We start from the raw sequence: 24,984 nt of genomic DNA, 5'->3' as shown, positions 1-24,984 counted from the left end.
TTATTACACAAATTCAACACTTTTAGAAAAATTCAACTGTTCTCACTTGATCGAAGACTTTAAATCTTCGATCAAGTGCGAACCCTTCCCATTCTACAAAATTTATTTTTGACAAACCTTACATACTGGATATGGACGGTACTAAACTTTTATGTAAATTTCAACCATATTTAACCACATGTATATTTAATATTTAATATTTATGTTTATAAAATGGATGAATCTTTACAAATATACTTAAATATAAAATACATAATGGAAATTATCAGTGAACGTCAGACGTTGTGGAGGCTTTGGTTTTTGCCGTCGAAGCATCAGCGGATGTCATGGCGGACATAACGTGAGAAGCGAGGGAGAAAATTGTTTCCAGTGAGAAGCCACATTGCGGATAGGCGCGAGAACAATTTTCACCTGATCGACCCGAATCAACGGCTTCCTGAATGGCGGTTCCCTGAAGTGCTGTTCTTAAAATTTGATTTGTCGACAGTCCATCGACCATTCGATCCAATGAAGAAACTTCCTCCTGGGTGTCGTTTGTTTCAATTGCAGCCTCACGAACAGCAACAGCTGCACGTTTTGAATAGGAGCAAACCATTCTCTGCATACAGGAAGTCGTGTCAATTCCATGGCGGGCGAGTGCGTCGTCTAATTTTGTCATCATTTGCATTACACCTCCGTCGTCGCCTATAATTATGGGGGGAATTAGAAAAATTAGTTTTTAATCATTATTTAAACTTTAATTGGAATTGTTTATCAGGTGGTGCATTTGAATAGTCATAAACTTGTAATTTTACAAGTGAGAGTGTGATAGGAAAAACTAACAAAATTCTGGATGAACCTAATCGAAGAAGTGATCCTAGGCTTTGGCTTTTGAAATTATTTTCTAAGAAATTAGTTTTCAGGGCAGAAAAAACACCGCGGGTCTGGACAATCCGAAGTGGGTCCAAAAGATCATAAGTTTTTTTGAACTGGCAGAATATTTGAAAATAAGTACTTTAACTTACTTCTTGCGTAAGTTCCATAGCTTCCTGAAACGATGTACAATAATTTTGGAATTACAAGAACGGTTCCAATTCCAATAACAGCTCCCAGCAAAAGTCCCCCTAAGTCGATTTTCGCTGGTGCATACGAGCCAACACCGTAACCCTGTGAAATTTTCAAGTTTTATATTTAAAAATTACTTGTTTCCTTAACATTCTATCAATTCTACAATTCGAGTGTTTTATTATTTGTTAAAAGGAATAAAAATTAATTCTTTCAAAATTACTTTTTTTTTCTTAAAACTCTTTCGTGTCTCTGGGACACTTACGTGTCCCACTTTGAAAAGTTTATGTTATTCTTATAAAAGTCAACCAATTAATTTGGGGTAAATTTCTTTCTATTCCGAATGGTCATCGCTGCTACAATTAAAAAAAATAATGAATTACGTAGTACGATTATAATTATTATAAACAATAGGTAAAATATTTATAAGAATAATAGCGAAACCTAATTTTCAGGATTTCCTTAAATTCGATTAAAACTTCTTACTCAGGGGTTTTCGAGGTCACTGATTACGAATCTAAAGTCAGATTTTAAAAATTCAAAATGGTGGACATTTCAAATCACTTGAAACTTGTTATTCAGGGGTTTTCGGGGTTTCAATTTTGAATTTTTTAAATCTGACTTAAGATTCGTAATCAGTGACCCCGATAACCCCTGAGTATCAATTTTTATGTAAATTTGAGCAATTTTGAAAAAATGGCCGCCATATTGGATCCGCCATTTTGAATTTTGAAAATCTGACTTTAGATTCGTAATCAGTGACCCCAAAAACCCCTGAGTAATATAAGTTTCAACAAAATCCAATCGCTGGGTTTCTCGGGGCCACGAAAGGGTTTTAATATTTAAACAGCATAAAATTAAGTTATTTACAATTTAAAAAAATTGCGTCTTCTCCATTAAAAAGGAAAAATTTTGTACTTACGGTTCCGGTGCCTCCAAGATTAGTGAAACCAAATCGCGGCTCCTGATTCCGATCAGAAATTTCATTTGCCTGCGAGGGTGTTAGTTTTGTGGTTGAATCTTTGGCTTCACTCGAAAGTTCACTCGATCTTTGCGAAGGAAGTGCCAATTGATCTCGAGACTTTGGAGAACCTTTTGTTAAATAGTCCACTGAACTTGGAATAAATCTAATAATAAAAGTAAAAATCTGATAAATAAAAATTTTATTAAAAAAAAATTATAAAAAATTTTAAAAAGAAATCTTTTTTAATTTTATGCATTACCCATTGAGTTCAAATTTCGGAATGCAAAGAACAATTCCAAAATTTAATATAACTATCGCAGCGAAAATTTTGAAGTTGACTCGAACCATCTGTAATGAAAATTTTTTTTTGTAATATAAAAATATACTTTTTAAAAAAAGGGTTATTACCCAAAAAAAGTTGAAAAAAATATTAATATAAAAATATGAACACGAGAAAAGTATAAAAAATTAATAACATAAAAATATGAATAATTTGTGAAATTCGAAACACATAATATTAGAAATTTTAAACAGTAAAATATTATACACTTTATTTCTAAAAATAATGAAGAAGATAAAATTAATAAATTTATAAAATAATAATGATAATAATATTAATAATACTATAAATTATAAACAAAAATTCTATACTATAAATGTAAATTGTAAAATGTGTAAAAAATAAGTTTACAATTTATTTATTTCAATTTACAAATTTTGTTTAAGTGGATACATTAATAAAATAAATTGATAAATTTGAATTTTTTTAAACAAAAAACAAAATTTCATAAACAAAAATTAAAATTTCATAAACAAGATTCAAAATTTGGTAAACAGAAAAATTTAAATTTTATAAACAAATAGAAATAGAAAGTTTAATATTTTTATAAACAAAAATAATAAAAACCTTGTGTTTTTAATTCCCAAAGAATATACGAAGTCTTCTTCTTCTCTTTTTTTTCTTATGTGTGAAAATATATAAATTTGAAAATCTTCTTGAAGAACACTTTTCTTTTCAACGACTGAGAGATTTAGAAAAAATTCCAGAAATTTATAGTAATGCACGAAGCTTTTGGTCATTATCCGAAACAATTGGACATAGGGGAAATAATTGTCCCTCCGGTTTCTCTTTCATTGTCAGATTTCAAAGAGAGGATGTCCACAATGCGTAACTTCTTCTCCCGCCAAAGGGGGAAATATTAAAAAAAAAGAGAGACAATTCTTTCAGAAAATAATAAGTAAATGAAGAGACAAAAGTGAAAGAGTGAGAGAGAAAGAAAGACACACACTCACGAGGAATTTTTTGTCTCCAAGCTGAAATAATTCCTCTTTTGCAACAGCTATTACTTACTTTTACAAACTCTCGCTCAATTTCTAATTTTGCCTTTGTCTTATTTTATTATTATTATTATTTTTTTAATAATATTTTTATTCTTCCGAAAAAAAGAATGCATTTTTATATTTATAAGTGTCTCAAGAAAATAATTTGACGTTGCGTATACTGCATGAAAATTATCCAAATATTTAGTTTCTTTTGTAAGCGACCAAAAAATGAAAAAAATTACGCATCGATGATTTCTTCTTTTACGAATGTTATCACTTTTGTTTTCTAATTTCTTTAATTATCGAGTCACACTCCGAGGTAAACAAAATAAAAAAAAAAATTATGATCGTAATTATTTTATTTTTCAAAAATTTTAAGACAATAGTGGCGTCAAATTTTCTTGCCAGCCAATTTTTATTTTTTATTTCTAGTGTCGTATTTTTGATTTCAAAATAATTTTTAACTATATCTTGTAATTTATAACTAATAAAAATGATGAAAATTAAAATTCCGATATTTAAATTTTTATGAACTGAAACAATATTTAAATTTTAATAATAAATGAAAGTTTTAGTATTTTAAGAAATTTAAATATCTTATAAAATTCAAATTTTAATATCATAGTTTGAATTAATTAATTTACCTAATTAGAAAATTAATAACATTTTTATTATTTTTATTTTTAAACATTAAGATTTTAATATTTTATAAATCTAGAAAAATAAATTTTTTTTAATTTTCCCGGAATTTTATATTTTTTATATTTTTTTGAGTCCCAGCAGAGTTAGTCTTCCATTAATTATTCATAGTTTTAATTTATTTTCAATTAACATTTTTATATTTTAAAACTTACATAAATTAAAATTTTAATGTTTTAAAAACTTAAATAAATTTAAAAGACTTTTATATTTTTAAACTTTAATAATTTAAATTAATGTTTTAAAACCTTAAATAAATTAAAACTTTTATATTTTTAAACTTTAATAAATTAAATTTTTTATATTTTTAAAACTTCAGTGAATTACAATTTTTATATTTTAAACAATTTTCGTATCTTTTTATTTATGAAAAATCTTAAATAAATTCACTTTATCTTAATAAAGTTATAAGTTATAAAGTTATAAGTTTATTTTAATTAAAATTTTTCCAAATATTAAAATTTTAGTAAACTGCAAATTCTTAGAAGTAATTAAATTTTAAAAATATATCATTTTTCAACTTTAAGTGTTTTGTTTAATAATATTAATAATATTTGTATAAATAAAAGAAATAAATAAAGTCAGCAAAGTAATAAATAAAATAAATATTCATACACAATAATAAATAAATGAAATAATTAAAAATCAAAGTAATATATTTAAAATAATTGAAAAAATTTGTATGTTTGTGTTTAAAATATTTAGAAAAAAATACATTTTTACATAATAAATTTATTATTATTATTAATTATGCAAAAAAAAAAAAAAATAAAAAAAGTAGGAAAATTGTGATGCGCAAATATAAAACAGAAAGTTAATCATTATTTTTTTTTTAATTTAAAAAAGAAATATTATTATTCGTTCTGGCATGTTACTCTAGAAAATTTTTTTAAAGGAAAGTGATTATTTCTCTTCCGGAAAAGGATAATAAATGAACTTCGTGAAATGCGTTTATAATTGGTCGGTGTTAATTTGAACATCCGCATTCAAGGATCGTAAAGTTTTTTTTTTTTTTGCAAAACAAATACATAATTATTTTCACACGACAATTTTTCCTCTTTGCAATTTTTTTTGCACTAAGAGTGGGCAGTGGGTACATACATATAGGAACCTCCAGGAATTTCCTGGTTCATAAAAAAACTTGACGGATTATTGTGCACTTCGATTCTGATTTAATAATATTGCAAATTTTAAGAGTGAGTGTCAGAAAAAAAGTGTTTAAAAAGTAAAATAATAAATAAATTTTTCAACTAAATTTTGATTCGAATTTCTATCCTTTTAAAATTGTAAAATACAAATTTTTAAAATAAAAAAAAAAAATTTGAAAATATAAATAGAATATTAAAAGGGAATAGAAAATTTTAATTATAAAAATATCGAACATGAAAATTTGTATTAAAATTTATAAATAATATAATTTATTTAAAACAGCAGCCGTATGCCAGAGGCCTGAAGTCTCTTCTAGGTCATTCTTTAAAATTTATTTAAAAGAGCATAAAATTATTATTTTTGCAGATTTTAAAAATGGGAAAATCACAGAAACATGTGATTTTCATTTTGCTTTTTTATTTTCTCGAGCCATTTGATATTTTCAAAAGTGGAAATTTCATAAATTCAGTTTCCGGATTGAGTCAAAAACTTGGACGTTTCATTTCTTTCGATTCAAACGACGGTAAAATTGAAGTAAGTTTATACAAGAAATTTTTAACAACTTCCGTTATAATTCTTCTGGTTATATAAATAAAAATATATTCCTCTTTCTCTAATTCAAATTTTTTTTTTAGAATAACCTCTTTTTATATTTAATATAATTTTTTAATACAGAAACCAATTTGAGTTTTAAATTATAATTTATTTAGATAAACCCTGTACGTGATATAATTCCTGAATATTTCAGAAATATTTTACTGAAAGTTTTAAAATAATTCAATGTGAAGTCTTTGAAAGTTTTGCGCAATTAGCGTTCTTAAAAACCCTGAATGACGATTTTTAACTGAATCTAACGATTTTTAAGATATTTGTCCGCCATATTGGATCCGCCATTTTGAATTTTGCAAATTGGACTTCATATTCGTAATCGGCGTCCACGAAAACCCCCGAGTAATGAGTTTCAAGCGAATCCGCTGAATTTTTAAAAAATCTTCCGCCATATTGGATCCGTCATTTTGAATTTTGAAAATCGAGCATCATATTCACAATTTTCGACCCCAAAAACTTCTGAATAGCAATATTGCAAAGACTTTGCATTAGCATTTCAAATCTTTTAGTGAAACATTGAGGAAATATTATATATATATATGCTGTATAGAGGGAATATTTATTGAAACAATAATTAGAAAATAGAGTAGTAAATTTTATATTTTCTTTATCTAAATACAAAGTAAAATTAAAAAATTGGAATTAAAATCTTTTTCTTATCCTCATTTAGGTTGAATTAGATTTGGCAGTTCCATTTGTATCAATCCCGTTTAATACTAAAAAAGAAAAAAGTGGATTGCCAACACCTTTGTTGACGGTCAATACACAGGGAATTGTTGTTATGGGAATTTTAGTAGCCACAAGTGCTTTCATTGTGCCACTATTCTTTAAACCCATTTCGACACCAAATACACCGGGACAACGATTTCGTAAGTTTTTTTCATTATTTCCTTTCTTTAAGGAAACTATAATATACAAATTTGACAAATTGCTCTAACATAATTTAAGAAATTATACTGCTTTAACTTTTTACAGTATTTGACTTTGTACGCTAAATAAAAATTCTATTTTTAGTGTTGAAAATAATGTCTGTGATGAATATAAGAGATGAAATTATTTTTGCTTTTGTTTCCGAGAATTTAGAACAATTTATTTTTGTGTATTCTTATAGGAATGGAAGAAGATGCCCAGTGGACATTGGGAAATAGGGTTAATGAGGTTTTGTTAAATAACGGACTTGTAACTCCCTGTTTGCAACGGATATTGTGCTCAATGGTGACGACAGTGAAAAACACGGATCATCCGACAAGTACGGACAAAATTATCGATGGTGTCGTCAGGTATTTATTTTATTGAATCTTCTTGTTTTTAATATATTTTTATGGTTAATTTTTTACCACCAGAAGTTAATTAATTTCTTTACTTAATCCTCTTGGAATGGTATCGCGGAAGGTTCCTTCTGGAGATCTCCAAAAATTTCCATTTTGGGGTACTTCGCTAACATAGTTTAGGTTTTCAAAAAAGATACCGTAATTGTAGTAACTGATTTTGATAAACTTTGGATTTTCGTAAACCTGCTTCATGTCATCAAAAGCCTTAATTAATTAATAAGTTAATTGTTCTAATTAATTATTCTATTCTGGAGGAAGCAAAAGATTTGCATAAACCTGTTTCATGTTCGCAAAAGCTTTAGCTAGGGAAAGAGCCAGATTCCAGAATAATCGCTGGATTTTCATAAACCTGCTTCATGTCATCAAAAGCCTTAGTCTTGATAATTGTCCTATTCCAGAGGAAATAAAAGATTTAGATAAATTTGCTTGAAGTTAGCTTTTGCCTAGAGGAAGGAACCGTTCTGAATTAATCACTGGACTTCCATAAATCTGCTTTATATCATCAAAAGCCTTTACCTAGATAAAGTGTTTAATTCCGGAGAGAATACAGGATTTCTATAGACAAGCGTCATGTCATCAAAAGCCTTTGCCTAGATAAAGTGTCGACTTTCGGAGTAATCTCTAGAACTGCGTAAACCAGCTTCATGTCATCAAAAACCTTAGTCTAGATAACTGTCCTATTCCGGTAGAATCAAAAGATTTAGATAAACCTGCTTCAAGTCATCAATATAGCTTTTGCCTAGAGAAAGGGGCCGTTCCGAAATAATCACTGGAATTCCATAAACCTTTTTTGTCATCAAAAGCCTTATCCTAGATAAAATCTTTAATTCCGTAAAGAATACAGGATTTCTATAAACATGCTTCATGTCATCAAAAGCCTTACCCTAAGTAAAATGTCTAATTCTAAAATGAAGGCTTTACCTCTTTGATAAAAAGTATAAGAATAATATTCCTACCAGGGAGGATTAGCATCCATTCCAGTTGAACCATTATTTTCCATCCCTCTGGAAGTATGCAAACTTTTTCCAAATCGGAGACTATGTGTCAAACTCCGATTTGGTAAAAGATAGATTTACCTTTCAAAGATCAACTTCCATCTTAATAATCGTATGCAATTTCAATAATATTGATAAATTCCTAATTAGAAATTACACAAAAATGTAATTAACTATATTTGCTTAATAAAAATTGAAAATAAAAAAATAATCTCTACCTTTGCAGTCACACTTGGTTCGAGCAATTTGTTAATGGAAGTGTGCTAATGGATGCGATTACAACAGGTCAAGGATCACAAAAAGATTGTGATGCAGCATATAAATCGTGTCCTGTCTCGCAACAAATGATTGCCAATTCATTAAGACTGTTAAGTTTTCTTTAGATTTATTAGAACATTTTATTTTTGTACAACCTTCGCATATGTTACATAGTCAATAATAATAATAATAATAATATTTTTGTACTTTACATGTGCTTGTTCGATTATTTACAATTATTCACCACCTTTTTGTTTTTTTAAATTAATTTTTACATTTCAGTAATGTACGCACTGTTTGGTAGTTATTCATCCACAAGGTAATATACTCAATAACGAATGTTAATTCGTTAATAAATTATTTCATTGGAAAATTTTAACAATTGATCATTTCTTGTTATAACAATTATATTACATGCTTCAACTTTGGAATGTTCGTTTTTATTCTCGACATTTAATAAAGTTTTCAGTTGTCTTATAAGTCATTAGAAGTGATAATCATCAACAAATTTGTAAAAATTTTAATATAAATAACATAAATATGAGATTTTAATTCCCTTAAAAACAATTTAAGTTTCTATAGATTAAATATTATTAAGTTTTTAGATTACCATTATTGGAAATACTGGATTCTGACATTAATTTTAATGAGTCGAGAGCTTTTGTTAATTTTGCGATGTCAGCAGGAGTTTGTCCCATGACGTCCTTTTTTGTTGCATCGACTTGAGTTTTAATTAGAAATTGAATGCAAGCTTTTTGATTGTGTAATACTGCAAGATGTAAAGCTGTTCGTCCTGAAATATCACCTTCTGAGAGATTTGCACCGGCCAATTGGTACGATATTAAACGGGTGATATTTCCACCTGCCGCGGCTGTGCACAATTTTTCACCGAGAACTTTTGGTCGCTCGTGAAGGTGCGCTCCACATTGACGTAATAGTCGAATTAACTGCATTCAATAATTAGATAATTAATTATTAATAAAATAATTGTATCAATCTCCTGTTCTAATATAATTTACCTAGATCCGACAAGGGTCCTGAAGATTAATCAAAAAATCATATGCCATCAGGACCCTTACTGGATCTGGGTAAATTATCTTAACCCTGCTGAAAGTAAAGAAGGAATTAAATTACAAACTAGTTATGATCTAAAGAACTGAAATTCACCCAAAAATTTGATGACCTATCTAAGGAGTAAGAACTTAGGGCCATCTAGAAGGGTTTGATTACGGAAAACACATTTTAGGATGATGGTCAGAAAAATGTGGAAATCTTAAGAAACGCCGTATGTAACTTCCTTACTTTCAGCAGGTTTGTCACCTTCGGGATATTATGTTAAAAAGCATCATGAAATACCTCGTGATGATCGTATTCAATGGCATCAATTAGTGGAGTTCGATTGAATCGATCTTTCGCATGAACGATTGCTCCCATTTGCAGAAGACGACGCACGACCTGAACGTCACCTTCACAACAAGCGATATGCAGTGCCGTTCGACCATCGGCGTTCATCTGGGAAATATCAGCTCCCTAAAAATGCCACAAGTATTTAGATGATACCTAGACTAATGTCTAATCCTAGACTTAATAGTCGTCGCACCTAAATCTATATATTTAGGTGATTCTAATTCAGGCAAACTTTCCACTCAAAAAACAAATTAAGGTGTAAAAATTTCTTGATAGTTTGAAGCAAATCGAACACTATTACTATTAAATAAAAGTTATCAAACTAACGTATTCTTTCAAGGATTCCAATTTGACGAGATCACGAGCAACCACCGCAGCAGACAACATGGCCGGAAACAAAATGTTAACCAGTTGGGTCCTCTCCTTCGGTGAACTTGCATTCAGAGAATGAGCCACAGCTTCAATAAGATCAGGATCATGTTTTTTCGGTGGTCTACCACCAGTTAATTCACCTCGTAAATTTGTCTGCATCATTATTCTTTTCATTTCCGTATCCCATTCTTTTTTTGACAGTACATAGGACAACTTAGTTAAAGCCGCTTCTGGTGTCATATCGTAGCCGGAAATCACTCCTTAAATAATAATTTAATGTAGGAGACAAAACAGTAGGAGTAGAATTAGCGAAATAGAAACGGAATGAATAAAACGAAAAAAAGGAAACAAAGGCAACAGAAAGGAACAAGAAATAGAAGAAGCAATTTATTACCAGCATCGACTAGTATTTGTCCAGCCTCGTAGATATTGTCGACACTGCCAGTGGCACACTGCGTGATATTAACTATAATAACACCACGCGTTGTCGCCTCCTTAATTGCCGTTACAATATCTTGCCGATTACTTGGAATATTTCCAGCTCCGTAACTTTGCAAAACAACTCCCTCGGTCGGGGGTCGAAGAAATGCTTTCACCAATTCACCAGTAATACTTGGAAATAATCTCAACAATCCCACATTTTGACTCAATGTTGTGTGTACGTGAAACTTTTCCAAAGCACCAGAGCGAAAAATAGATGGATAATCCACTACAATGATTAAAAAAAAAGTAATTACTCTTTATAATTACCGCGTTTGTAAAGAGTGTGAAAATTTATTTTCTAAAAACAAATTTAACTTTTATTTCTAAACTAAAGACAGCAACTCCAATTATACTAAATTTAGAAATACAAATACCATTGTTAACAAAAATTTGTAAAGAATATTGTTTTTCACAAATTAAAATTTAAAAATAATATAAGTATACCTTCCACTCGGATACCAGTGACGGCGAGAGGTGGAGAATTCAGCGAATTGAATGCATCAAAGGCTTGAGTTGATAATTTGCTTGTACGATTACCGCGCAAGAGTCGCGTGCCAAAGAAAATACAAACCTCAGGAATATTATAATTTGCCGCAATCACGAGGGACGAGAGAAAATTATCAAGTCCATCGCTTCGAGAATCAAAAATTGGAAGTTGTGATCCAGTTATAACAATTACCTTTCCCAGAGCTTCCAGCATAAACGATAGAGCCGATGCTGTGTAACTCATTGTGTCGGTTCCATGAAGGACCACAAAACCATCGTAAAATTCATAATATTCCTTAAATCAAAAATATTCCACATTTATGAAAATGTTTCAAGGTAAAAGTTAAATTTTTAATTTTCCAAATGGTTCGAAAAATAAAGACTCATCAATTTTGACGATGAAGGAAAGTAAATTTAAACCAATTATTTAAAAAAGTGAAGAAATATGGATCTATTTGACTGTATGAACTTTTAAATTATAAGAAAAAACATTTTTACGATTTGATTTATTGAAATTTAATAAGTCACGTACTTTAATGTCCTTGGCGATACGAATCCAATCGTCCATTGTCATATCACTAGAGTCGCAGAGAGGCGAATATTCAATGACATTATAAATAACTCGTCGTTTATGTTCCGAAGACATTCTACATAAAAGAAATATATTTTTACTCTCTTTAATAGATGCAATTTATTATCAAAAAATATATACGTAAGTTTTAAAAAATCATTTTTTGCTAAAAATTATTATAGGTAGAGACCTAAATGAAAAATTAAAAAATACAATTGGATAACAAAAATAATAGCTAAAATCTTTTAAAAAGTTTATAAAAATTAAAAAAAATAAAATCTCACGGTAAGACTAAGGGTTCGATTGAATCGAATCTTTCCTCCGCGTAAACTTTGTCATGCATGTGAGGATATCGTCTTAAATTATTGACAAACGCATTTGCAACTGGTGCTAAAGCTGGAAAGATAAATAAATATTACATAAACGTGACGATTAGTTAAAATGACTTACTGTGAATAATAAAAATTGATAGCGAATAAATATTTTTCATCTTAAAATTGTTTTCAATAGTTCTGAGAAAATCGGCTATGTATCCTTAATAATAAAAGGTGGCAAATTAATTTATTTTTTAATTTCGCTTTTTTTTAAAAGGATGACAATGGCACTTAATATGATAGTGTAACACCTTATAATTCGGGTGATTTTTGAAAATTTTTAAAATAATCAGGTAAGACTCTGATATTAAGGGACAGGTTTTAAGAAAGAGTAACTGTTAAATTGAAGTTAAATTATTAAAGTTTTTATTTGAATCCTTTACAATTAGAATCAGAAAGAAAGAGTAGATCCAGGATGTCTTCATAGGGACACTGAAATAAAGTAAGAACTTTGTGGAATCAATCGAGAATTTAAATGGGGACAAAATTTAAAAGTATTAGTTACTTACCTTTAAAAATTATTTTTAGAGTCATAGACCCAACAAGGGATACCTCCTTCAGTGTTTGGTCGAAGAAATGACTTTGTCTAGCGGAAACAGAGAATGCAGTAGATTTCCCTAAAATTGTTTTCTCGGGACAGCCAAAGTGAAAGGTCCTGGGTCCAGATGTCAATGTAAATTAGATAAAACACCTCTTAGCCTTAAGAGTAACCGAATTACTTATTTGACGTTGATGTCGTGGTAATCCAGTTCTTAGAAAAATAGAAATGTGCCTCGTAGTAGAAATTATCTCCTTTAATGAATTTGACTAAGACGAGACTCGAAGAAGGCACTTATTGGTACTTGAAGAGATTTTCTGGACTGGAGTTGAAGAAGAAACTTGATGACAGTACACAACTAGTTAACTTGGTGGTTAACTTCGAAGAAGTTCCTTTTGCAAGGGGATACACCCACTTTTATTGCTTTCGGGGTCAGTTTTTTTATTGATTTAATTTGAGCCCGTGAGTGACCCTATATAGGAGGGTGACAAAACGTTGATGATCATATTTAGTATCTGTTCCCCAGGTGTAAGACTATTGGATCAATGTTGCTTCGGTTACAAGAAAAGGAAGATTTAGATTCTAACTTTACAAAATATTATTTTACAATAATGTAAAATATAAATACGTCGCGATGACGTAACAATACCACAAGACCTTACTTACCATTCTTTGAGACTTTTTCGTCGATCTATAATTGAAAACTTTTTGTTAGAAATATTATACTCGTTTACTTGACCCTAGCTCTGATGTTGCTAACAACCGTTATCGTCAAAAATCGTCAAATTGGACCCGAAGACTAAAGTTATTACCATTTTTTTATATTGAAAACAATTTTATTTGTGAAACATGAAAAATAAAGTATTGTTTTAAATCTTCAAACCTCCAGTTTCGTTTCTTATCATTCCAATGGTGCCTCCTGTATAGAGTACCAATACCCTTCCTTCCGGTTGATTCAATTCATCGAACTTCCCCGTCGATGCATTTCTTTTCTGTGCAAAGGATATTTGTCCATCATTATTGTAAACACCATTTTTGAATTTGCCGTTAGTTATTTCCAAATTCATTGCTCCAAAATCTGTAATAAGATACCTACTGATTTATAAATAATTACAAAATAATAAATCTTACCCTTTTTGCAGCAAGTTTGTCTAGAAAATTTAATGCAAAATTTCTATGTATGAAATATAAACTTAGTTAACTTTGTTGCTAGGGGGGATAGCCGAAAATCTACATTAGCGTTTCGTACGGCAGTATAGTGATAGGTCTAAATTTTAAGTAGTAGTCAAGCCTTTCCTATTCGGGAAAAATTCAGTCAAAATTTGTTATTTAAAGCATATAAAATTTGGGTAAAATAAAAAACTCTAAATATTTGTAATAGTTATGAGAAATACACAAATAGATCACTTACTTAATCGTCTGGAAAATGTCAAAGTATAGTTAAAACACAAAAATTATAATATACAAACAAAAATACAAAATCCCGTATTTATATTAGTAGTGCGTACAAAAAAGATTAATTAAAATTCCGAAAGTTTAATTAAAAGGAGTAATTAAACAAAATTATCAATTTACCTAAAATGTCAAACAGGTGTTAAATTACAGTTCTATATGTCCGCGGAAATGAAAATTTAAAACTGCTTTATAGATGATGCAAGTTTGTACAAGTGCGCCTTTTTCCCTTCACAGACCACGAGGTAAACATACCTGTGTAGTAGTGTATTTATATTACACACAGATACACTCATATTAATGAAAGTTCTCCACGAAGTTACGAACGTGTACGTGACACGTGGGTAAAGTATATATATAGTATATATCAACGGGTAAGGTTAGGTTTTCAGGTAGTAAAATTTTTCACATAAATAATGACATTAAATTTATATATACAATTCAATGTGCAACTGTTTATAAAGTTAAAAAAAATTAGGTAACTACTATTTGCGAGAAGAAAAATAAGTATAAACAAAAGATGATAAATATGATAAATATTTATCTTTAAAATTCATCGTGTTACGAATTGTGTGCAATCTTGAAGAGGAAGGTTATAATATTATTGAAAAGCAGAAGAGAAAAATATTGTGTATTCAATTAACGTATCTGATTGGACTTCGGAGGTGATATTTTTTATATAAAATATATGTACAATTTTAATATATGGATAAGAAATTGGCAGCTTACCGTAATAAGAAGCGAAAAAAGGAGATGTTTGAATCAGCTAAAAGTAAACTGAAAGATTTACTATTTTGGGATAGAGACAGATTCAGGGAAACTCCAACAGAGGCTGAGGTATTATAATTGTATATACATTATTATATATTTGATTTTATAGTTTATACATGCGTGTTATATATAGCTAATAAATAAATATTTTTGACTATTTTTGAGGTTTAAATTATTTCCAATCTTGTTGGTGATTTCGTATATTAATAATTCAGTTTTATTGTAAATATTTAGAAATAGCAGACATTTTCGTTTTTAAAAATGCAAACTAACTGAACATTATTTATAATATATATTTACGAAAAGAAGAAGAGATTCGTCGTCTTTTCTTTTACTTTCGTATTTCGTTATAATATAAAGTAAAGGTACCTATTATGAAACGCTTTTTAAGCTAACTAAATTTCTATGACAAGTTTCTTGGAATCAAGAGTGTTAATATGAATAATTAGGGTACGGATTGAAAGATTAGTATTTTATGAATAGTATTTAGGCCCTAAGAGTCATGTCAAGTTTTGCAAGATAATGTAGAAAACTTTTATAATTGGTGTAAAAATAAGAAATTAAAATTGAACATTGGTAAATGCAAAGTAATGACATTTGTGAGAGGGAAATCAATTATTCCATATCAGTATTCTATTGAAGGTCATGTCCTTGAAAGGGTAAATAAAATTAAAGATCTTGGTGTAACTTTTTTACCTAATTTATCCTTTAATGATCATATTAGTAATATTGTTGACAGCGCTAGTAAAACCCTTGGATTCTTAATTAGGTTATGTAAACAATTTAAAAAAATCTCAACTATAAAAATTCTCTTCCAAACATTCGTAATCTCGAAATTCATTTATGCGTCTGTTATCTGGACGAAATTTTAAAACGTTCCATAATAGGTACGTTTTAATGAAAAAATAGATTAAAATTGGGAAGAGAACTATTGAAATTAATAAATGAATATCCAAGGATGAAATTTATTCATTATTTAGGACAAATTAATGTTTACTTATTGAAAAATTAATGTTTAAAGCAACAATTACCATTTTGTTGCATTGATTTTTAAATATATTATTCATCATTTATTTTAAAACAAAATCTTTTGCACAACTGGTCCATTAATCCATTTTGACAATTACTATTGACTGATGACTGCTGTTGACCCAGGAAACAACTTTTGAACAGGGTTGGAACGCTTAGTTTTTTTGTTGCTCGCGTAAATAAAGGTTCTTCTGCAATAACAATTTCTTTTTCTTCAACGCAAACAAAATGGAGGCACTTTTATAAAAATTCGCAATACAGCAATAATAAATAATTAGTAAGGTTTTGCATTTTTAAAATACACCAATTTTTTATTACTTCATTTGACAACCGTCTACTTAAACGTTCACAAATCATGCATTTAAATTTTTTTTTAATTTTTAAATATAATTATAAAAATTTTAAAGGATCGAGAGCCCTTGAACTGTGAGAATAAGGTAAATGATAAAGATAATAAAGTGGATAAAGATGATGTGGAAAGTACTTCATCAGATGACAGTGGTGATGATTCGACTGAAACTTCCTCTCATCCAGCAATCAGATGGACATTGTATTCTCTATATTTTTCACTATGGCTGACACTCTACATTCTTGCCTTGCGAATTGAATTTGGCGCTATTTATTTTATTCTCTCGAGTTTCTATTTAATTTGGGTTAATACGAGAACAAAACCCAAGAAAAAGGGCGAAGTTAGTGCCTATTCTGTATTTAATCCCGACTGCAAATCAATAGATGGCACTCTCAAAGCCGAGCAATTCGAAAGAGAAATAATGTTTGGAGCCACATCAATTATTCACTAATGTAAATAATAAAGGTGTTTCTGCAATAATTTTTTTTTCATCGTCATATAAAATGTACAGGAAACTGCACATATGCTGTTGCGTTTAGCTTCTGCGCAACAATAATCAATGTAAAAAAGATGCGCAAAAAAGAATATATAATTTCTAGGAACTCCTTTTACGCAAGGTAAGTAATGGTGCTTCTACAACAACTTTTTGCTCGTGTCTCGATGAAAATATAAAGTTGTTATAGAAACAGCATAAAAAGACGAATTTATTATCGTTACTTTTTTATAAATAGGAAACGACTGAGGGTATTTTTAATTTCAATAATAACCATATATATATAATTGTGGTAATATTGTCCTTTTTTTATGTAAAAAGTATGTACAAAATCTTCATTTTGTGTCGAGTATTATATATATTCCAAGTGTAAATGTATAATAAAAATATTTTTCTGTCAACTGTTTGTCGTATATAACTATAGTAACATATTTATTTATAAGCAACATTGTTCGTGTAAAAATAATCTTCAAAATTCAAAAAATATTTACTAACTGTAATTAAATTTATAAAACACAACAAGAATGTAACCTCAAAATTTTTCATTTTTTGAGTTAAACAAATTTTTTTTTAAAATTAAGTTCGAGATATTTCATTCAAATTTTTGTAACATTCCCTTAATCGATGTAAAGTTACCTCACTGCCAAGACAGAGGAAAATTTTATCTAAATCCAATAGTCGATCATTTGCAATTCGAGCGTCCAGAAGACTGAAAAATGTAAAATCTCTAATTATTTGCATTTTTTAAAAAAATTTTAATTAATAATATTTTAATAATAAATTACTTGATTATTTCCAGTGAATTGAGATTTTCTACATAACCGGTAATTTCGTCTGTTAATTTATTTAAATCAATTATTTTCTGGTACTCTGAAAATTGTTGTGGAAAAATTATTATATTGCTTAAATATCTGATCATTCTTAATAGTTCTCTTAAATTGTATATTTACGATGATTTTCGAAGAGTCGGGATGGTTCCAATTTTTTTAGATTTCGAAAAAGTGTGTTATTCAAATATTTTGGATTCCAAGGAAGAATTATACTTTCCGATAATCTCCAGACACTTAAGGCAATTACTTGTGCCATTATTTTTCTATTTTTTATCAAGTGATCTTTATTTACAAGTGAATTATTCTCTTGTTTTGGTTCCTGCAATAAAAATAAGTTAAAATTTTAATAGTATAATTAATTTTTTACGGAATTTTCATTTTTTAAATTTCATAGAATTGCAAACGAGGCGAAATCTCATTTTTGGCGGCGAGTGTCGTATCTAGATTGCGAATTTACTGTCTCTGACGATAATAGAGTGAAACAGTGAAAAAGTTGGTAATATTAAGTATTTGATTCACACGGTAAGTTATTCATACGAAAAAATGTACTGATTAAATTTATCCTGGTCTCAACTTGTCGACGACTACTTTATCTGTAGCATTTTCAGACGAAGGAAATCAGGTGAAAAAATTTTTTTTGTTTATTAAATAATATAACAATGAATTCCCTAACCTATTTTTTACTCATAGTTTTTTGCCCTTTAAACTACCAATACGTTGATAAATTCATTAAATATTAAATTTTTAAATTATAGCCTTAAATAAAAAATTTCTTCAGTGTAAACTAATATTACTTGTTTTATTAATATTTTTTTGTAATAGTACCTTTTGTAAAAATTAAAATATCAAAATCTAGTGAAACATGAAAAATTTGCTTACCACGACTTACCACGAATGAAATAACAGCCTGTGGAATATTTAATTCCAATTTCAATGAATTAAATTCTCGTTCATGGCATGTATTGAATGATTTTGATAATAATTTGACAAAATTTGCAGCGTCTTGAACGGCAGTAGCGGCAATATTTGAACCCGAGATAGAAAGGCAATTTTCTTCTGATGATGATAAATATTGAATATTCGTAAAATTATTCTCATCAGCTTGACTAATAAATGCGACAATTTTCGATTGTATATAAGTAGAGAGTTCATTATAGCAATCATACGCCGATTCACTGCAGACACAAAAAAATATTGTCCGTCGTGGATTCCAATCTTGTTCGACGTGAATTTTAGTTAAACTTCGTATTATCTCCATCATTATTTGAAATTCTTTTTCAATTAACGATACAATCACAAATCTATCTGCAAAAATAAGGAAAATTTTCTTTATATGTAGTAGTTTTTCGAAACAATGAAAATTTATTTCTTAATATATTATGCACTCAAGTTTTCAATGAAGAAGCGGTAAGAAAAATAAATAATTAAAGTTTTATTTATTATTGAGACGTAACAATACTCAGACTTTTGGTAAGTTTATCCGCCGAGGCGGTGAGATTAAAAATAAATTAATAATTTAGTTAAAGTTTTATTTACTTTTGAGACGTAACAATACTCAGACTTTTGGTAAGTTTATTCTTCGAAGCGGTGAGATTAAAAATAAATTAATCATTTAATTAAAGTTTTGTTTATTTTTGAGACGTAACAATACTCAGACTTTTGGTAAGTTTATCCGCCGAGGCGGTGAGATTAAAAATAAATTAATAATTTAATTAAAGTTTTATTTATTATTGAGACGTAACAATACTCAAAATTATGGTATATAGTTGAAAAACTCTCTTTTGTTTCCAAAGATTGAATGAACGAAGTTTCAAATGAAAATCAGCAAATATTAAATTGATTTTAAGTTATATATTTCTATTAATTTCAATTATTTGTAAACAAACAGAAAGATTTTCTAAATTTGTAAAAAGAACACTTCAAAACTTACCCGTTTCTCTAGAACCTTGAATTTTACCAATCGAGCAGGATTTAAAATTTTCAACGTACTCAAAAAATGGTCGAAATTCAGAGAAAAATTTATCTCGAATATTATTATTAACCAATGAATTTTCATTGTTCCGATGAAGACTGTGATTTTGAATGAATTTTTCATCTTGAAGGTAATCAATGATGTTATATTGAAGATGCTCCGTCATTTCTAGACCATTTTTTGCAAATTCCATTCGTGTTCGTTCGGCACGTGCCATAAATGTTCGATGAACGGCAAATCGTCCGAGCATAAAACCACCAAGTAGACACAAAAATCCAATAGCGAATAAAAATGAAATACAACTTCGTTTTGTAACAAATTCACTCGATTCGCCAAAACCTCGAGCCGTTTGAATACTCAGTACGCCCTGCATTTTTCTTTTTTTTCACTTCACTTTTTTTATTCGATTTATCTTTAAATTTGGAAATTTAATTTAAATCTTTTATTTAATTGTTGATTTTAAATAAATTTTTAGTTTAGAACAAATTTTTAAACTTCTTAATTAATTTTTCTATCAAGAATTCTTTTTTAATATAATTTCGAATTAATTAATTTTTTCTATTAATTACATTCTCATTCGCGAACGGAAAGGTATTTTTATTACATGTTTCGATTTTTTTTAATATAATTATATTAAACTTTCTTTAAAAACATATTTAAATTTAAATTTAAACATTTTTTTCAAAAAGAGAAAACTGAAGAAATTTGATTTCCTTTTTTTGATGAATTTCTTGAGAGAAATAAAAGTTTCACCGTGGAATCTCAGTGAATTGATTCAACAATAAAATCTATTTATAAAGTACGCGAACGATTAGAAACAATAATAATTTTACGAACGTGATGATAAACACAGAAACTGTTATATATTTTTGTGCCAAATTGACTCTTCGAAAGCCGTTTTAATTCTCATCTTCATTCACATTTGCACTTCCTAATCAAGCCTCATGTCGATGATTGAATTAGACTTTGATCACAAACATTTGAAAATTATTACGATTCATTGCGTTTTTTATTGTTTTAAATCGAACTTTTTTTCTATTTTTTTACATTTTGTATTTGTTTTTTGTAAGAAATGAAATAAAAAACAAAATAATTTGTCACAAAAGTTTGAAAATTTTTTCGTAAAAATTGCTTTGATCGCGCGATGAGTTAATTTTTCGAATTCACTGACGACTAACTTTGAAAGACTGCGTGGGATCAGACGAATATAAGTCGGACTTGTTTCCACTTTTGCTTCCACCTCTCAGTTCATTCTTATTTTATTTCATGGGTCTAGGTAAATGATCTTTATTAAATCTCGATTAGTTTAAAGTGAATTTATTTCATATGTTGTTTATTTGTCATTTAAAATTTTATTCTTTTGTATAGCTGATTTAATTATTAGGTTTCAATTTTAAAAAAATGCTGTTTTTTGCAAAAGCAATTTTAACTTATCTTCCTTTTCTTTGATTTTTTATTTTTTTTGAATTTACTTCAAAGAAGAAGAGTTATTTTTTAAATAAAAAAAGAAATAATTACAGATATAAATTTACCATACAAAAAATTTGTATGGTTTAATTTTTATAATTAACAAAATACAATTTTGAGAGTTTTAAAAATTCAATATAATTTTATGGAAATTATATTAATTATTAATTTAGAATTCAAAACGCTTGAGAAAATTTATATTGAAAACCACTTGTTCGAATGCATTCGTTTTGTTATGTTTTGATATTAAAAAATAATTTAAATATAATCAACTAGGTGGTTAAAAATTGATTTGATTAAAAGAATTCTATTTATTTTCCGCATTTCTAAATCACATGTGTATGTTTACTTAACACCTATATACATTTGACGGAGACATTTTCAAGAAAGTATATAAATAGTTTACAAGTTTTCCTTGCGAGTCAATTTATAGAATTCTGGATTCCTGAATGTCTACTATAATGAAAAAAATGCCCTCGCATTTCCAAAATCGTTGACCCAATTTCATGTAACTGAAATTTTTATTGTTAATTTTATTTGAATTTAAATAAAAATTATCTAGAAAAAGTAAGTCATGTTTTTAGTTAGAAAATCAAAAAATATACTTTTCCAGTTTCTGGAAATTATTTATTCCCTTTTATATATTTTTTATTAATTATGACTGATTCATTCACAACATAACTTATTAAAATTTTAAATAATTTATTCTGCTCTATATTTGAAATTAAAAAAAAATGTTGTAATCAAAATTAAACATCTAAAATAGATTTATTGATTATAAAATATATTACCCACATATATTATAAAAAGTTTAATAAAATAAAATATTAAGAGGTAAAACGAAAACTAAATTCTAAAATTAAATTACATCATTGAAGAAAAAGCATGTTTATGTTTGTCTAAAAAAAACAAATTTTCAACCTTTTTTCTTACAAGAGTGATTGATACACTACATGCCTTGATATTTGACAGTTTTGTAGGATATATTTTTTAACTCGAGAATAAATACAGAAAACAATGTCGAATGTATATATAATTTATTGCTTAAATGAATTATCATAACATATTTTGATATTATATACAAAAGAAAATCAGTTCGTCAGTTGTAAAATAACACTTATATATAGCAATAACAATATTAGAACCTTGTTCTATAATAATTACGTATTCTATTTTATGACATTCTATATAAACATTATTATGAAACAGTTTTCGATGTGTTACAAATGGTTTATAATTGGTATAAACCTGTTGAAAGAATTTATAACATATAACACAACATTTTTCAGAAAGATTGCAAAATTATATTTTCTCTCTACTATTCATAAAATAAAAATTAGAAAACATATTATGAAAATTAAAAAATCGATTTAGTCGCAAGTGGTAAAAAAATCTTAAGTATTGTAATAAAAAATATAGTTACTCATTTTTATTTACAGAATAGCTAAAAAGCTTTTTGAAATAAAAATACGATGAAAATTATTATTGGAAGTCCGATGGAATCTTTGGGGGGTCATTTCGAGTGAAACGGGAGTTTAAAGTTTTTATTTCTATCGTAAGTTTTATGTGATATTTACTAATTTTATTTTCTTTTCCAGGTCGGAACTTCAATAAAAATAATGGTAGTTTGTTTATCGATTAAAAATTAAACCGCAGTGGAAATGGAATATGTGTATGAAGAATCTCATCAAACTCCAAGAATCTCTTGGAAATTTTTAACAAAGAAAATTAAATGAAAAAGTATTTCTTTCAATGAAATGAAAATTTGGCCTACTAGTACAGAACCTTTCTGTAAATGAAACAGAATTTTCCACCAGGACGGTAAGATTAAATATGAATAAATAATTCAATAAAAGTTTTATTTATTTTAAAGACGTAACAAAACTCAGATTTTCAGTAAGCTTATCCGTCGAGGCGGTAAGATTAAAAATAATAAAATAATTAAATTAAAAGTTTTATTTATTATTGAGACATAACAAAACTCTAATTTTCGATAATAAAGCAATTACGCTTTAAATATAGTAAAGTACGTAAGGGACTTAAGTCAGTATGGATCCTGACATACCCAGTGAGAAGTTAAAACGAAAATAAACGAATTTTCACATTAAATACAAAATATATTTATCTCTTCATAACGCTGCTGTAGGATATACTTTGGAAATTACTGTCAATTTTTTCGATTAAAACAGATTATTAATGAAAATTAATACAAATTTAGCAAAATTCCTGCAAAATGTTGAGTTAAGTTTTTTTAAAAAAAAAGTTAAAGGTATCTTCGCAAAATCACAATTGTATTCGTAAGAAAAACAGGTTTTCTTAATATTACTGTCGACTTAAAAGAAAATAAGAGTAGAAAAATAATAAAATTATTAACAGATAATTTCCCATCTGAACATATATATATAAATCAGCACTCACTTTCTCTCTCATCTATGCTTAGTACGTTCGTGATTTTTCAAATATCGTTTCTGACCAAATTTCAAGCCACATTGAAGACATGAATAGGGTTTTTCTTTCGAGTGTATCTTCTTGTGTCTTGTTAAATCATTTTTCACGCCAAACGCCTTACCGCAAATATCACAGACATGATTTTTGACTCCCGTATGAGTCGTTAAGTGGTCCAACATTTGTTGTTTCCAACGAAAGCCACGCTTACAATAACAACACTGATGTGGATAATCATTAGTGTGTGTCTTACGATGTATATAAAGGGACGCTTTTGTTTTAAATGTTTTTCCACATGAATCACAAACATATGGACGTTCACCAGTATGTATTCGTCGATGATCTTCTAATGTTGTTTTCATTGCAAAACAACGACCGCAAATATCACATGAATGATTTTTAACACCATCGTGCACGTGTCTTAAATGATAATAAAGACTTCCAGTTAGGCCAAATTGTTTACCACAAATATGGCATGTATAAATTTTCTCATCCAAATGAGTTTGGGCATGAGTTTTTAAATTCTCCTCCAAATGAAATTTCTTGTCGCATTTATCACATTGTAATGAATTTTCAATCGGTGATTTTTCTTCTTCTTCTTCTTCTTTATCACTATCAGTTTCTCTTTGTTCTGATATTTCAACGTCGCCTTTTGATTGGAATATTTCTTCACCGTTTAAATTTTTTCTTAATTTATTGGAATTTTCCACGTGGACTTTATGTACAGTTTGGGATGTTTCACTAGTATTTTGATTATTTTTCGAATCTTGAATATTATCTTTTTGGGTAGTACAGTTTTCTTCATTAGAAATTATCAGTTTGATATTGTTATCAGATAATCGCAGAGCGGAAGCACATTTTTTCATAAAATATTCTAGTCTCGGGGATCGTTTTGAATTTGTTTCAATCGTTAACAATGCATCGCGCCTGTTTGACCTGGAATTATAAAAATAAAAGTCACTCTTACGACGATTAAGAGAACAAAAAACTTAGAATTTTCGAGTATTACATGTTTACTGATGTTTATAAAATGTAGTAGAATTTTTTTGTTTCCGAATATGGAAATTCGAGAAAATTCCTTTTCAGTAAAAAATATATCTGCAGTGTTTTATAATAGTTTAATGAAATTTAGTGTGTTTGACACTTGGAGATGTTTCTTTTTTTTGAAGATACAGCGGAATAAAAATTTTCTCTTTGACGAAACTTAGCAAGAAACAAAATATTGACACGAGTTTCCACTCTATGTGTAGACGGTAAAACAGATTTTCACGCGCGAAATTTGAATTTCTTTTTAAATACTTTGCAAATAAGTAACTAACTTTTTTTGGGTTTCATTTTATGTTTAAGTATTTGATGCGTTTTCATGTAACGATCCTGAGCAAAATTAGCCCCACATATTTTACAGGTGAATAATTTTTGTTCTGTATGTGTTTTCTTGTGACGACTAATGCAACCCTTGCTACGAAAAGATTTTCCACATTGCTCGCAAGAAAATGGCTTTTGTCCCGTGTGAATTAGTAAATGTTTCTGAAGTTCCTGATTACGCTTGAAGCCCCGTCCACAAGTCTCACAC

At 28.3% G+C, this 24,984-nt stretch overlaps 6 protein-coding genes across 10 annotated transcripts; 2 read left to right on the top strand and 4 right to left on the bottom strand.

Annotated features, from left to right (window-relative positions):
• Positions 1–158: 158 nt before the first annotated feature.
• Positions 159–3,144, bottom strand: LOC122512904. Its single transcript, XM_043629045.1, has 5 exons — positions 2,916–3,144; positions 2,268–2,356; positions 1,967–2,171; positions 1,005–1,146; positions 159–684 (listed from the first exon to the last, which is right to left on the bottom strand). Exons 2-5 carry the CDS (start codon positions 2,354–2,356, stop codon positions 266–268), a joined length of 855 nt encoding a protein of 284 aa, XP_043484980.1. The 5' UTR covers positions 2,916–3,144; the 3' UTR covers positions 159–265.
• A 2,037-nt stretch (positions 3,145–5,181) lies between these two features.
• LOC122512476 lies at positions 5,182–8,497 on the top strand. Its single transcript, XM_043628355.1, has 5 exons — positions 5,182–5,226; positions 5,546–5,713; positions 6,459–6,657; positions 6,900–7,068; positions 8,341–8,497. The coding sequence occupies exons 2-5, from the start codon at positions 5,555–5,557 to the stop codon at positions 8,495–8,497; spliced, it is 684 nt and encodes a 227-aa protein (XP_043484290.1). The 5' UTR covers positions 5,182–5,226; positions 5,546–5,554.
• Positions 8,483–16,209, bottom strand: LOC122512118 (L-asparaginase 1-like). 5 transcript variants are annotated; one of them, XM_043628048.1, is made up of 11 exons: positions 14,179–14,279; positions 14,015–14,022; positions 13,735–13,754; positions 13,487–13,681; positions 11,976–12,087; positions 11,653–11,767; positions 11,079–11,415; positions 10,546–10,860; positions 10,107–10,411; positions 9,729–9,902; positions 8,483–9,319 (listed from the first exon to the last, which is right to left on the bottom strand). In XM_043628048.1, exons 4-11 carry the CDS (start codon positions 13,668–13,670, stop codon positions 8,966–8,968), a joined length of 1,896 nt encoding a protein of 631 aa, XP_043483983.1. In that variant the 5' UTR covers positions 13,671–13,681; positions 13,735–13,754; positions 14,015–14,022; positions 14,179–14,279; the 3' UTR covers positions 8,483–8,965. The 5 variants fall into 5 exon arrangements, with proteins under 5 accessions (XP_043483983.1, XP_043483750.1, XP_043483910.1 ...); XM_043627815.1 differs by lacking the exons at positions 13,735–13,754; positions 14,015–14,022; positions 14,179–14,279 and adding an exon at positions 15,858–16,209; XM_043627975.1 differs by lacking the exons at positions 13,735–13,754; positions 14,015–14,022; positions 14,179–14,279 and adding an exon at positions 14,785–14,892.
• LOC122512496 lies at positions 14,475–17,098 on the top strand. The gene is made up of 2 exons (XM_043628366.1): positions 14,475–14,892; positions 16,263–17,098. Exons 1-2 carry the CDS (start codon positions 14,761–14,763, stop codon positions 16,653–16,655), a joined length of 525 nt encoding a protein of 174 aa, XP_043484301.1. The 5' UTR covers positions 14,475–14,760; the 3' UTR covers positions 16,656–17,098.
• Positions 16,982–20,013, bottom strand: LOC122512406. The gene is made up of 5 exons (XM_043628237.1): positions 19,458–20,013; positions 18,417–18,832; positions 17,648–17,846; positions 17,483–17,567; positions 16,982–17,406 (listed from the first exon to the last, which is right to left on the bottom strand). The coding sequence occupies exons 1-5, from the start codon at positions 19,870–19,872 to the stop codon at positions 17,274–17,276; spliced, it is 1,248 nt and encodes a 415-aa protein (XP_043484172.1). The 5' UTR covers positions 19,873–20,013; the 3' UTR covers positions 16,982–17,273.
• A 2,834-nt stretch (positions 20,014–22,847) lies between these two features.
• On the bottom strand, positions 22,848–24,727 carry LOC122511714 (gastrula zinc finger protein XlCGF7.1-like). The gene has a single exon (XM_043627177.1). The coding sequence runs from the start codon at positions 24,275–24,277 to the stop codon at positions 23,393–23,395; it is 885 nt and encodes a 294-aa protein (XP_043483112.1). The 5' UTR covers positions 24,278–24,727; the 3' UTR covers positions 22,848–23,392.
• Between the last annotated feature and the right edge of the window lie 257 nt (positions 24,728–24,984).

This window comes from Leptopilina heterotoma, unplaced genomic scaffold (assembly GCF_015476425.1).
Source record: "Leptopilina heterotoma isolate Lh14 unplaced genomic scaffold, ASM1547642v1 Lhet_1, whole genome shotgun sequence".
Taxonomy (NCBI): Eukaryota; Metazoa; Arthropoda; class Insecta; order Hymenoptera; family Figitidae; genus Leptopilina; species Leptopilina heterotoma.
Note: the sequence above shows the minus strand (reverse complement) of the source record. Positions and strands in the feature narration are given on the sequence as shown.

Coding starts and splice junctions, on each gene's coding strand:
- LOC122512904 (XM_043629045.1), bottom strand. CDS start 2,356: ATGGTTCGAGTCAACTTCAAAATTTTCGCTGCGATAGTTATATTAAAT. Junction 1,147..1,966: donor ATCTTGGAGGCACCGGAACC/GTAAGTACAAAA, acceptor AAAATTTCACAG/GGTTACGGTGTTGGCTCGTA. Junction 685..1,004: donor CTATGGAACTTACGCAAGAA/GTAAGTTAAAGT, acceptor CCATAATTATAG/GCGACGACGGAGGTGTAATG.
- LOC122512476 (XM_043628355.1), top strand. CDS start 5,555: ATGGGAAAATCACAGAAACATGTGATTTTCATTTTGCTTTTTTATTTT. Junction 5,714..6,458: donor CAAACGACGGTAAAATTGAA/GTAAGTTTATAC, acceptor ATCCTCATTTAG/GTTGAATTAGATTTGGCAGT. Junction 6,658..6,899: donor TACACCGGGACAACGATTTC/GTAAGTTTTTTT, acceptor GTATTCTTATAG/GAATGGAAGAAGATGCCCAG.
- LOC122512496 (XM_043628366.1), top strand. CDS start 14,761: ATGGATAAGAAATTGGCAGCTTACCGTAATAAGAAGCGAAAAAAGGAG. Junction 14,893..16,262: donor AAACTCCAACAGAGGCTGAG/GTATTATAATTG, acceptor AAAATTTTAAAG/GATCGAGAGCCCTTGAACTG.
- LOC122512118 (XM_043627815.1), bottom strand. Junction 12,088..13,486: donor GATAAGAAACGAAACTGGAG/GTTTGAAGATTT, acceptor TTATCTTTCCAG/CTTTAGCACCAGTTGCAAAT. Junction 11,416..11,652: donor GTATCGCCAAGGACATTAAA/GTACGTGACTTA, acceptor TTTTGATTTAAG/GAATATTATGAATTTTACGA.
- LOC122512406 (XM_043628237.1), bottom strand. CDS start 19,872: ATGCAGGGCGTACTGAGTATTCAAACGGCTCGAGGTTTTGGCGAATCG. Junction 18,833..19,457: donor TCAAGGTTCTAGAGAAACGG/GTAAGTTTTGAA, acceptor TTATTTTTGCAG/ATAGATTTGTGATTGTATCG. Junction 17,568..17,647: donor CCGACTCTTCGAAAATCATC/GTAAATATACAA, acceptor AACAATTTTCAG/AGTACCAGAAAATAATTGAT.
- LOC122511714 (XM_043627177.1), bottom strand. CDS start 24,277: ATGAAAAAATGTGCTTCCGCTCTGCGATTATCTGATAACAATATCAAA.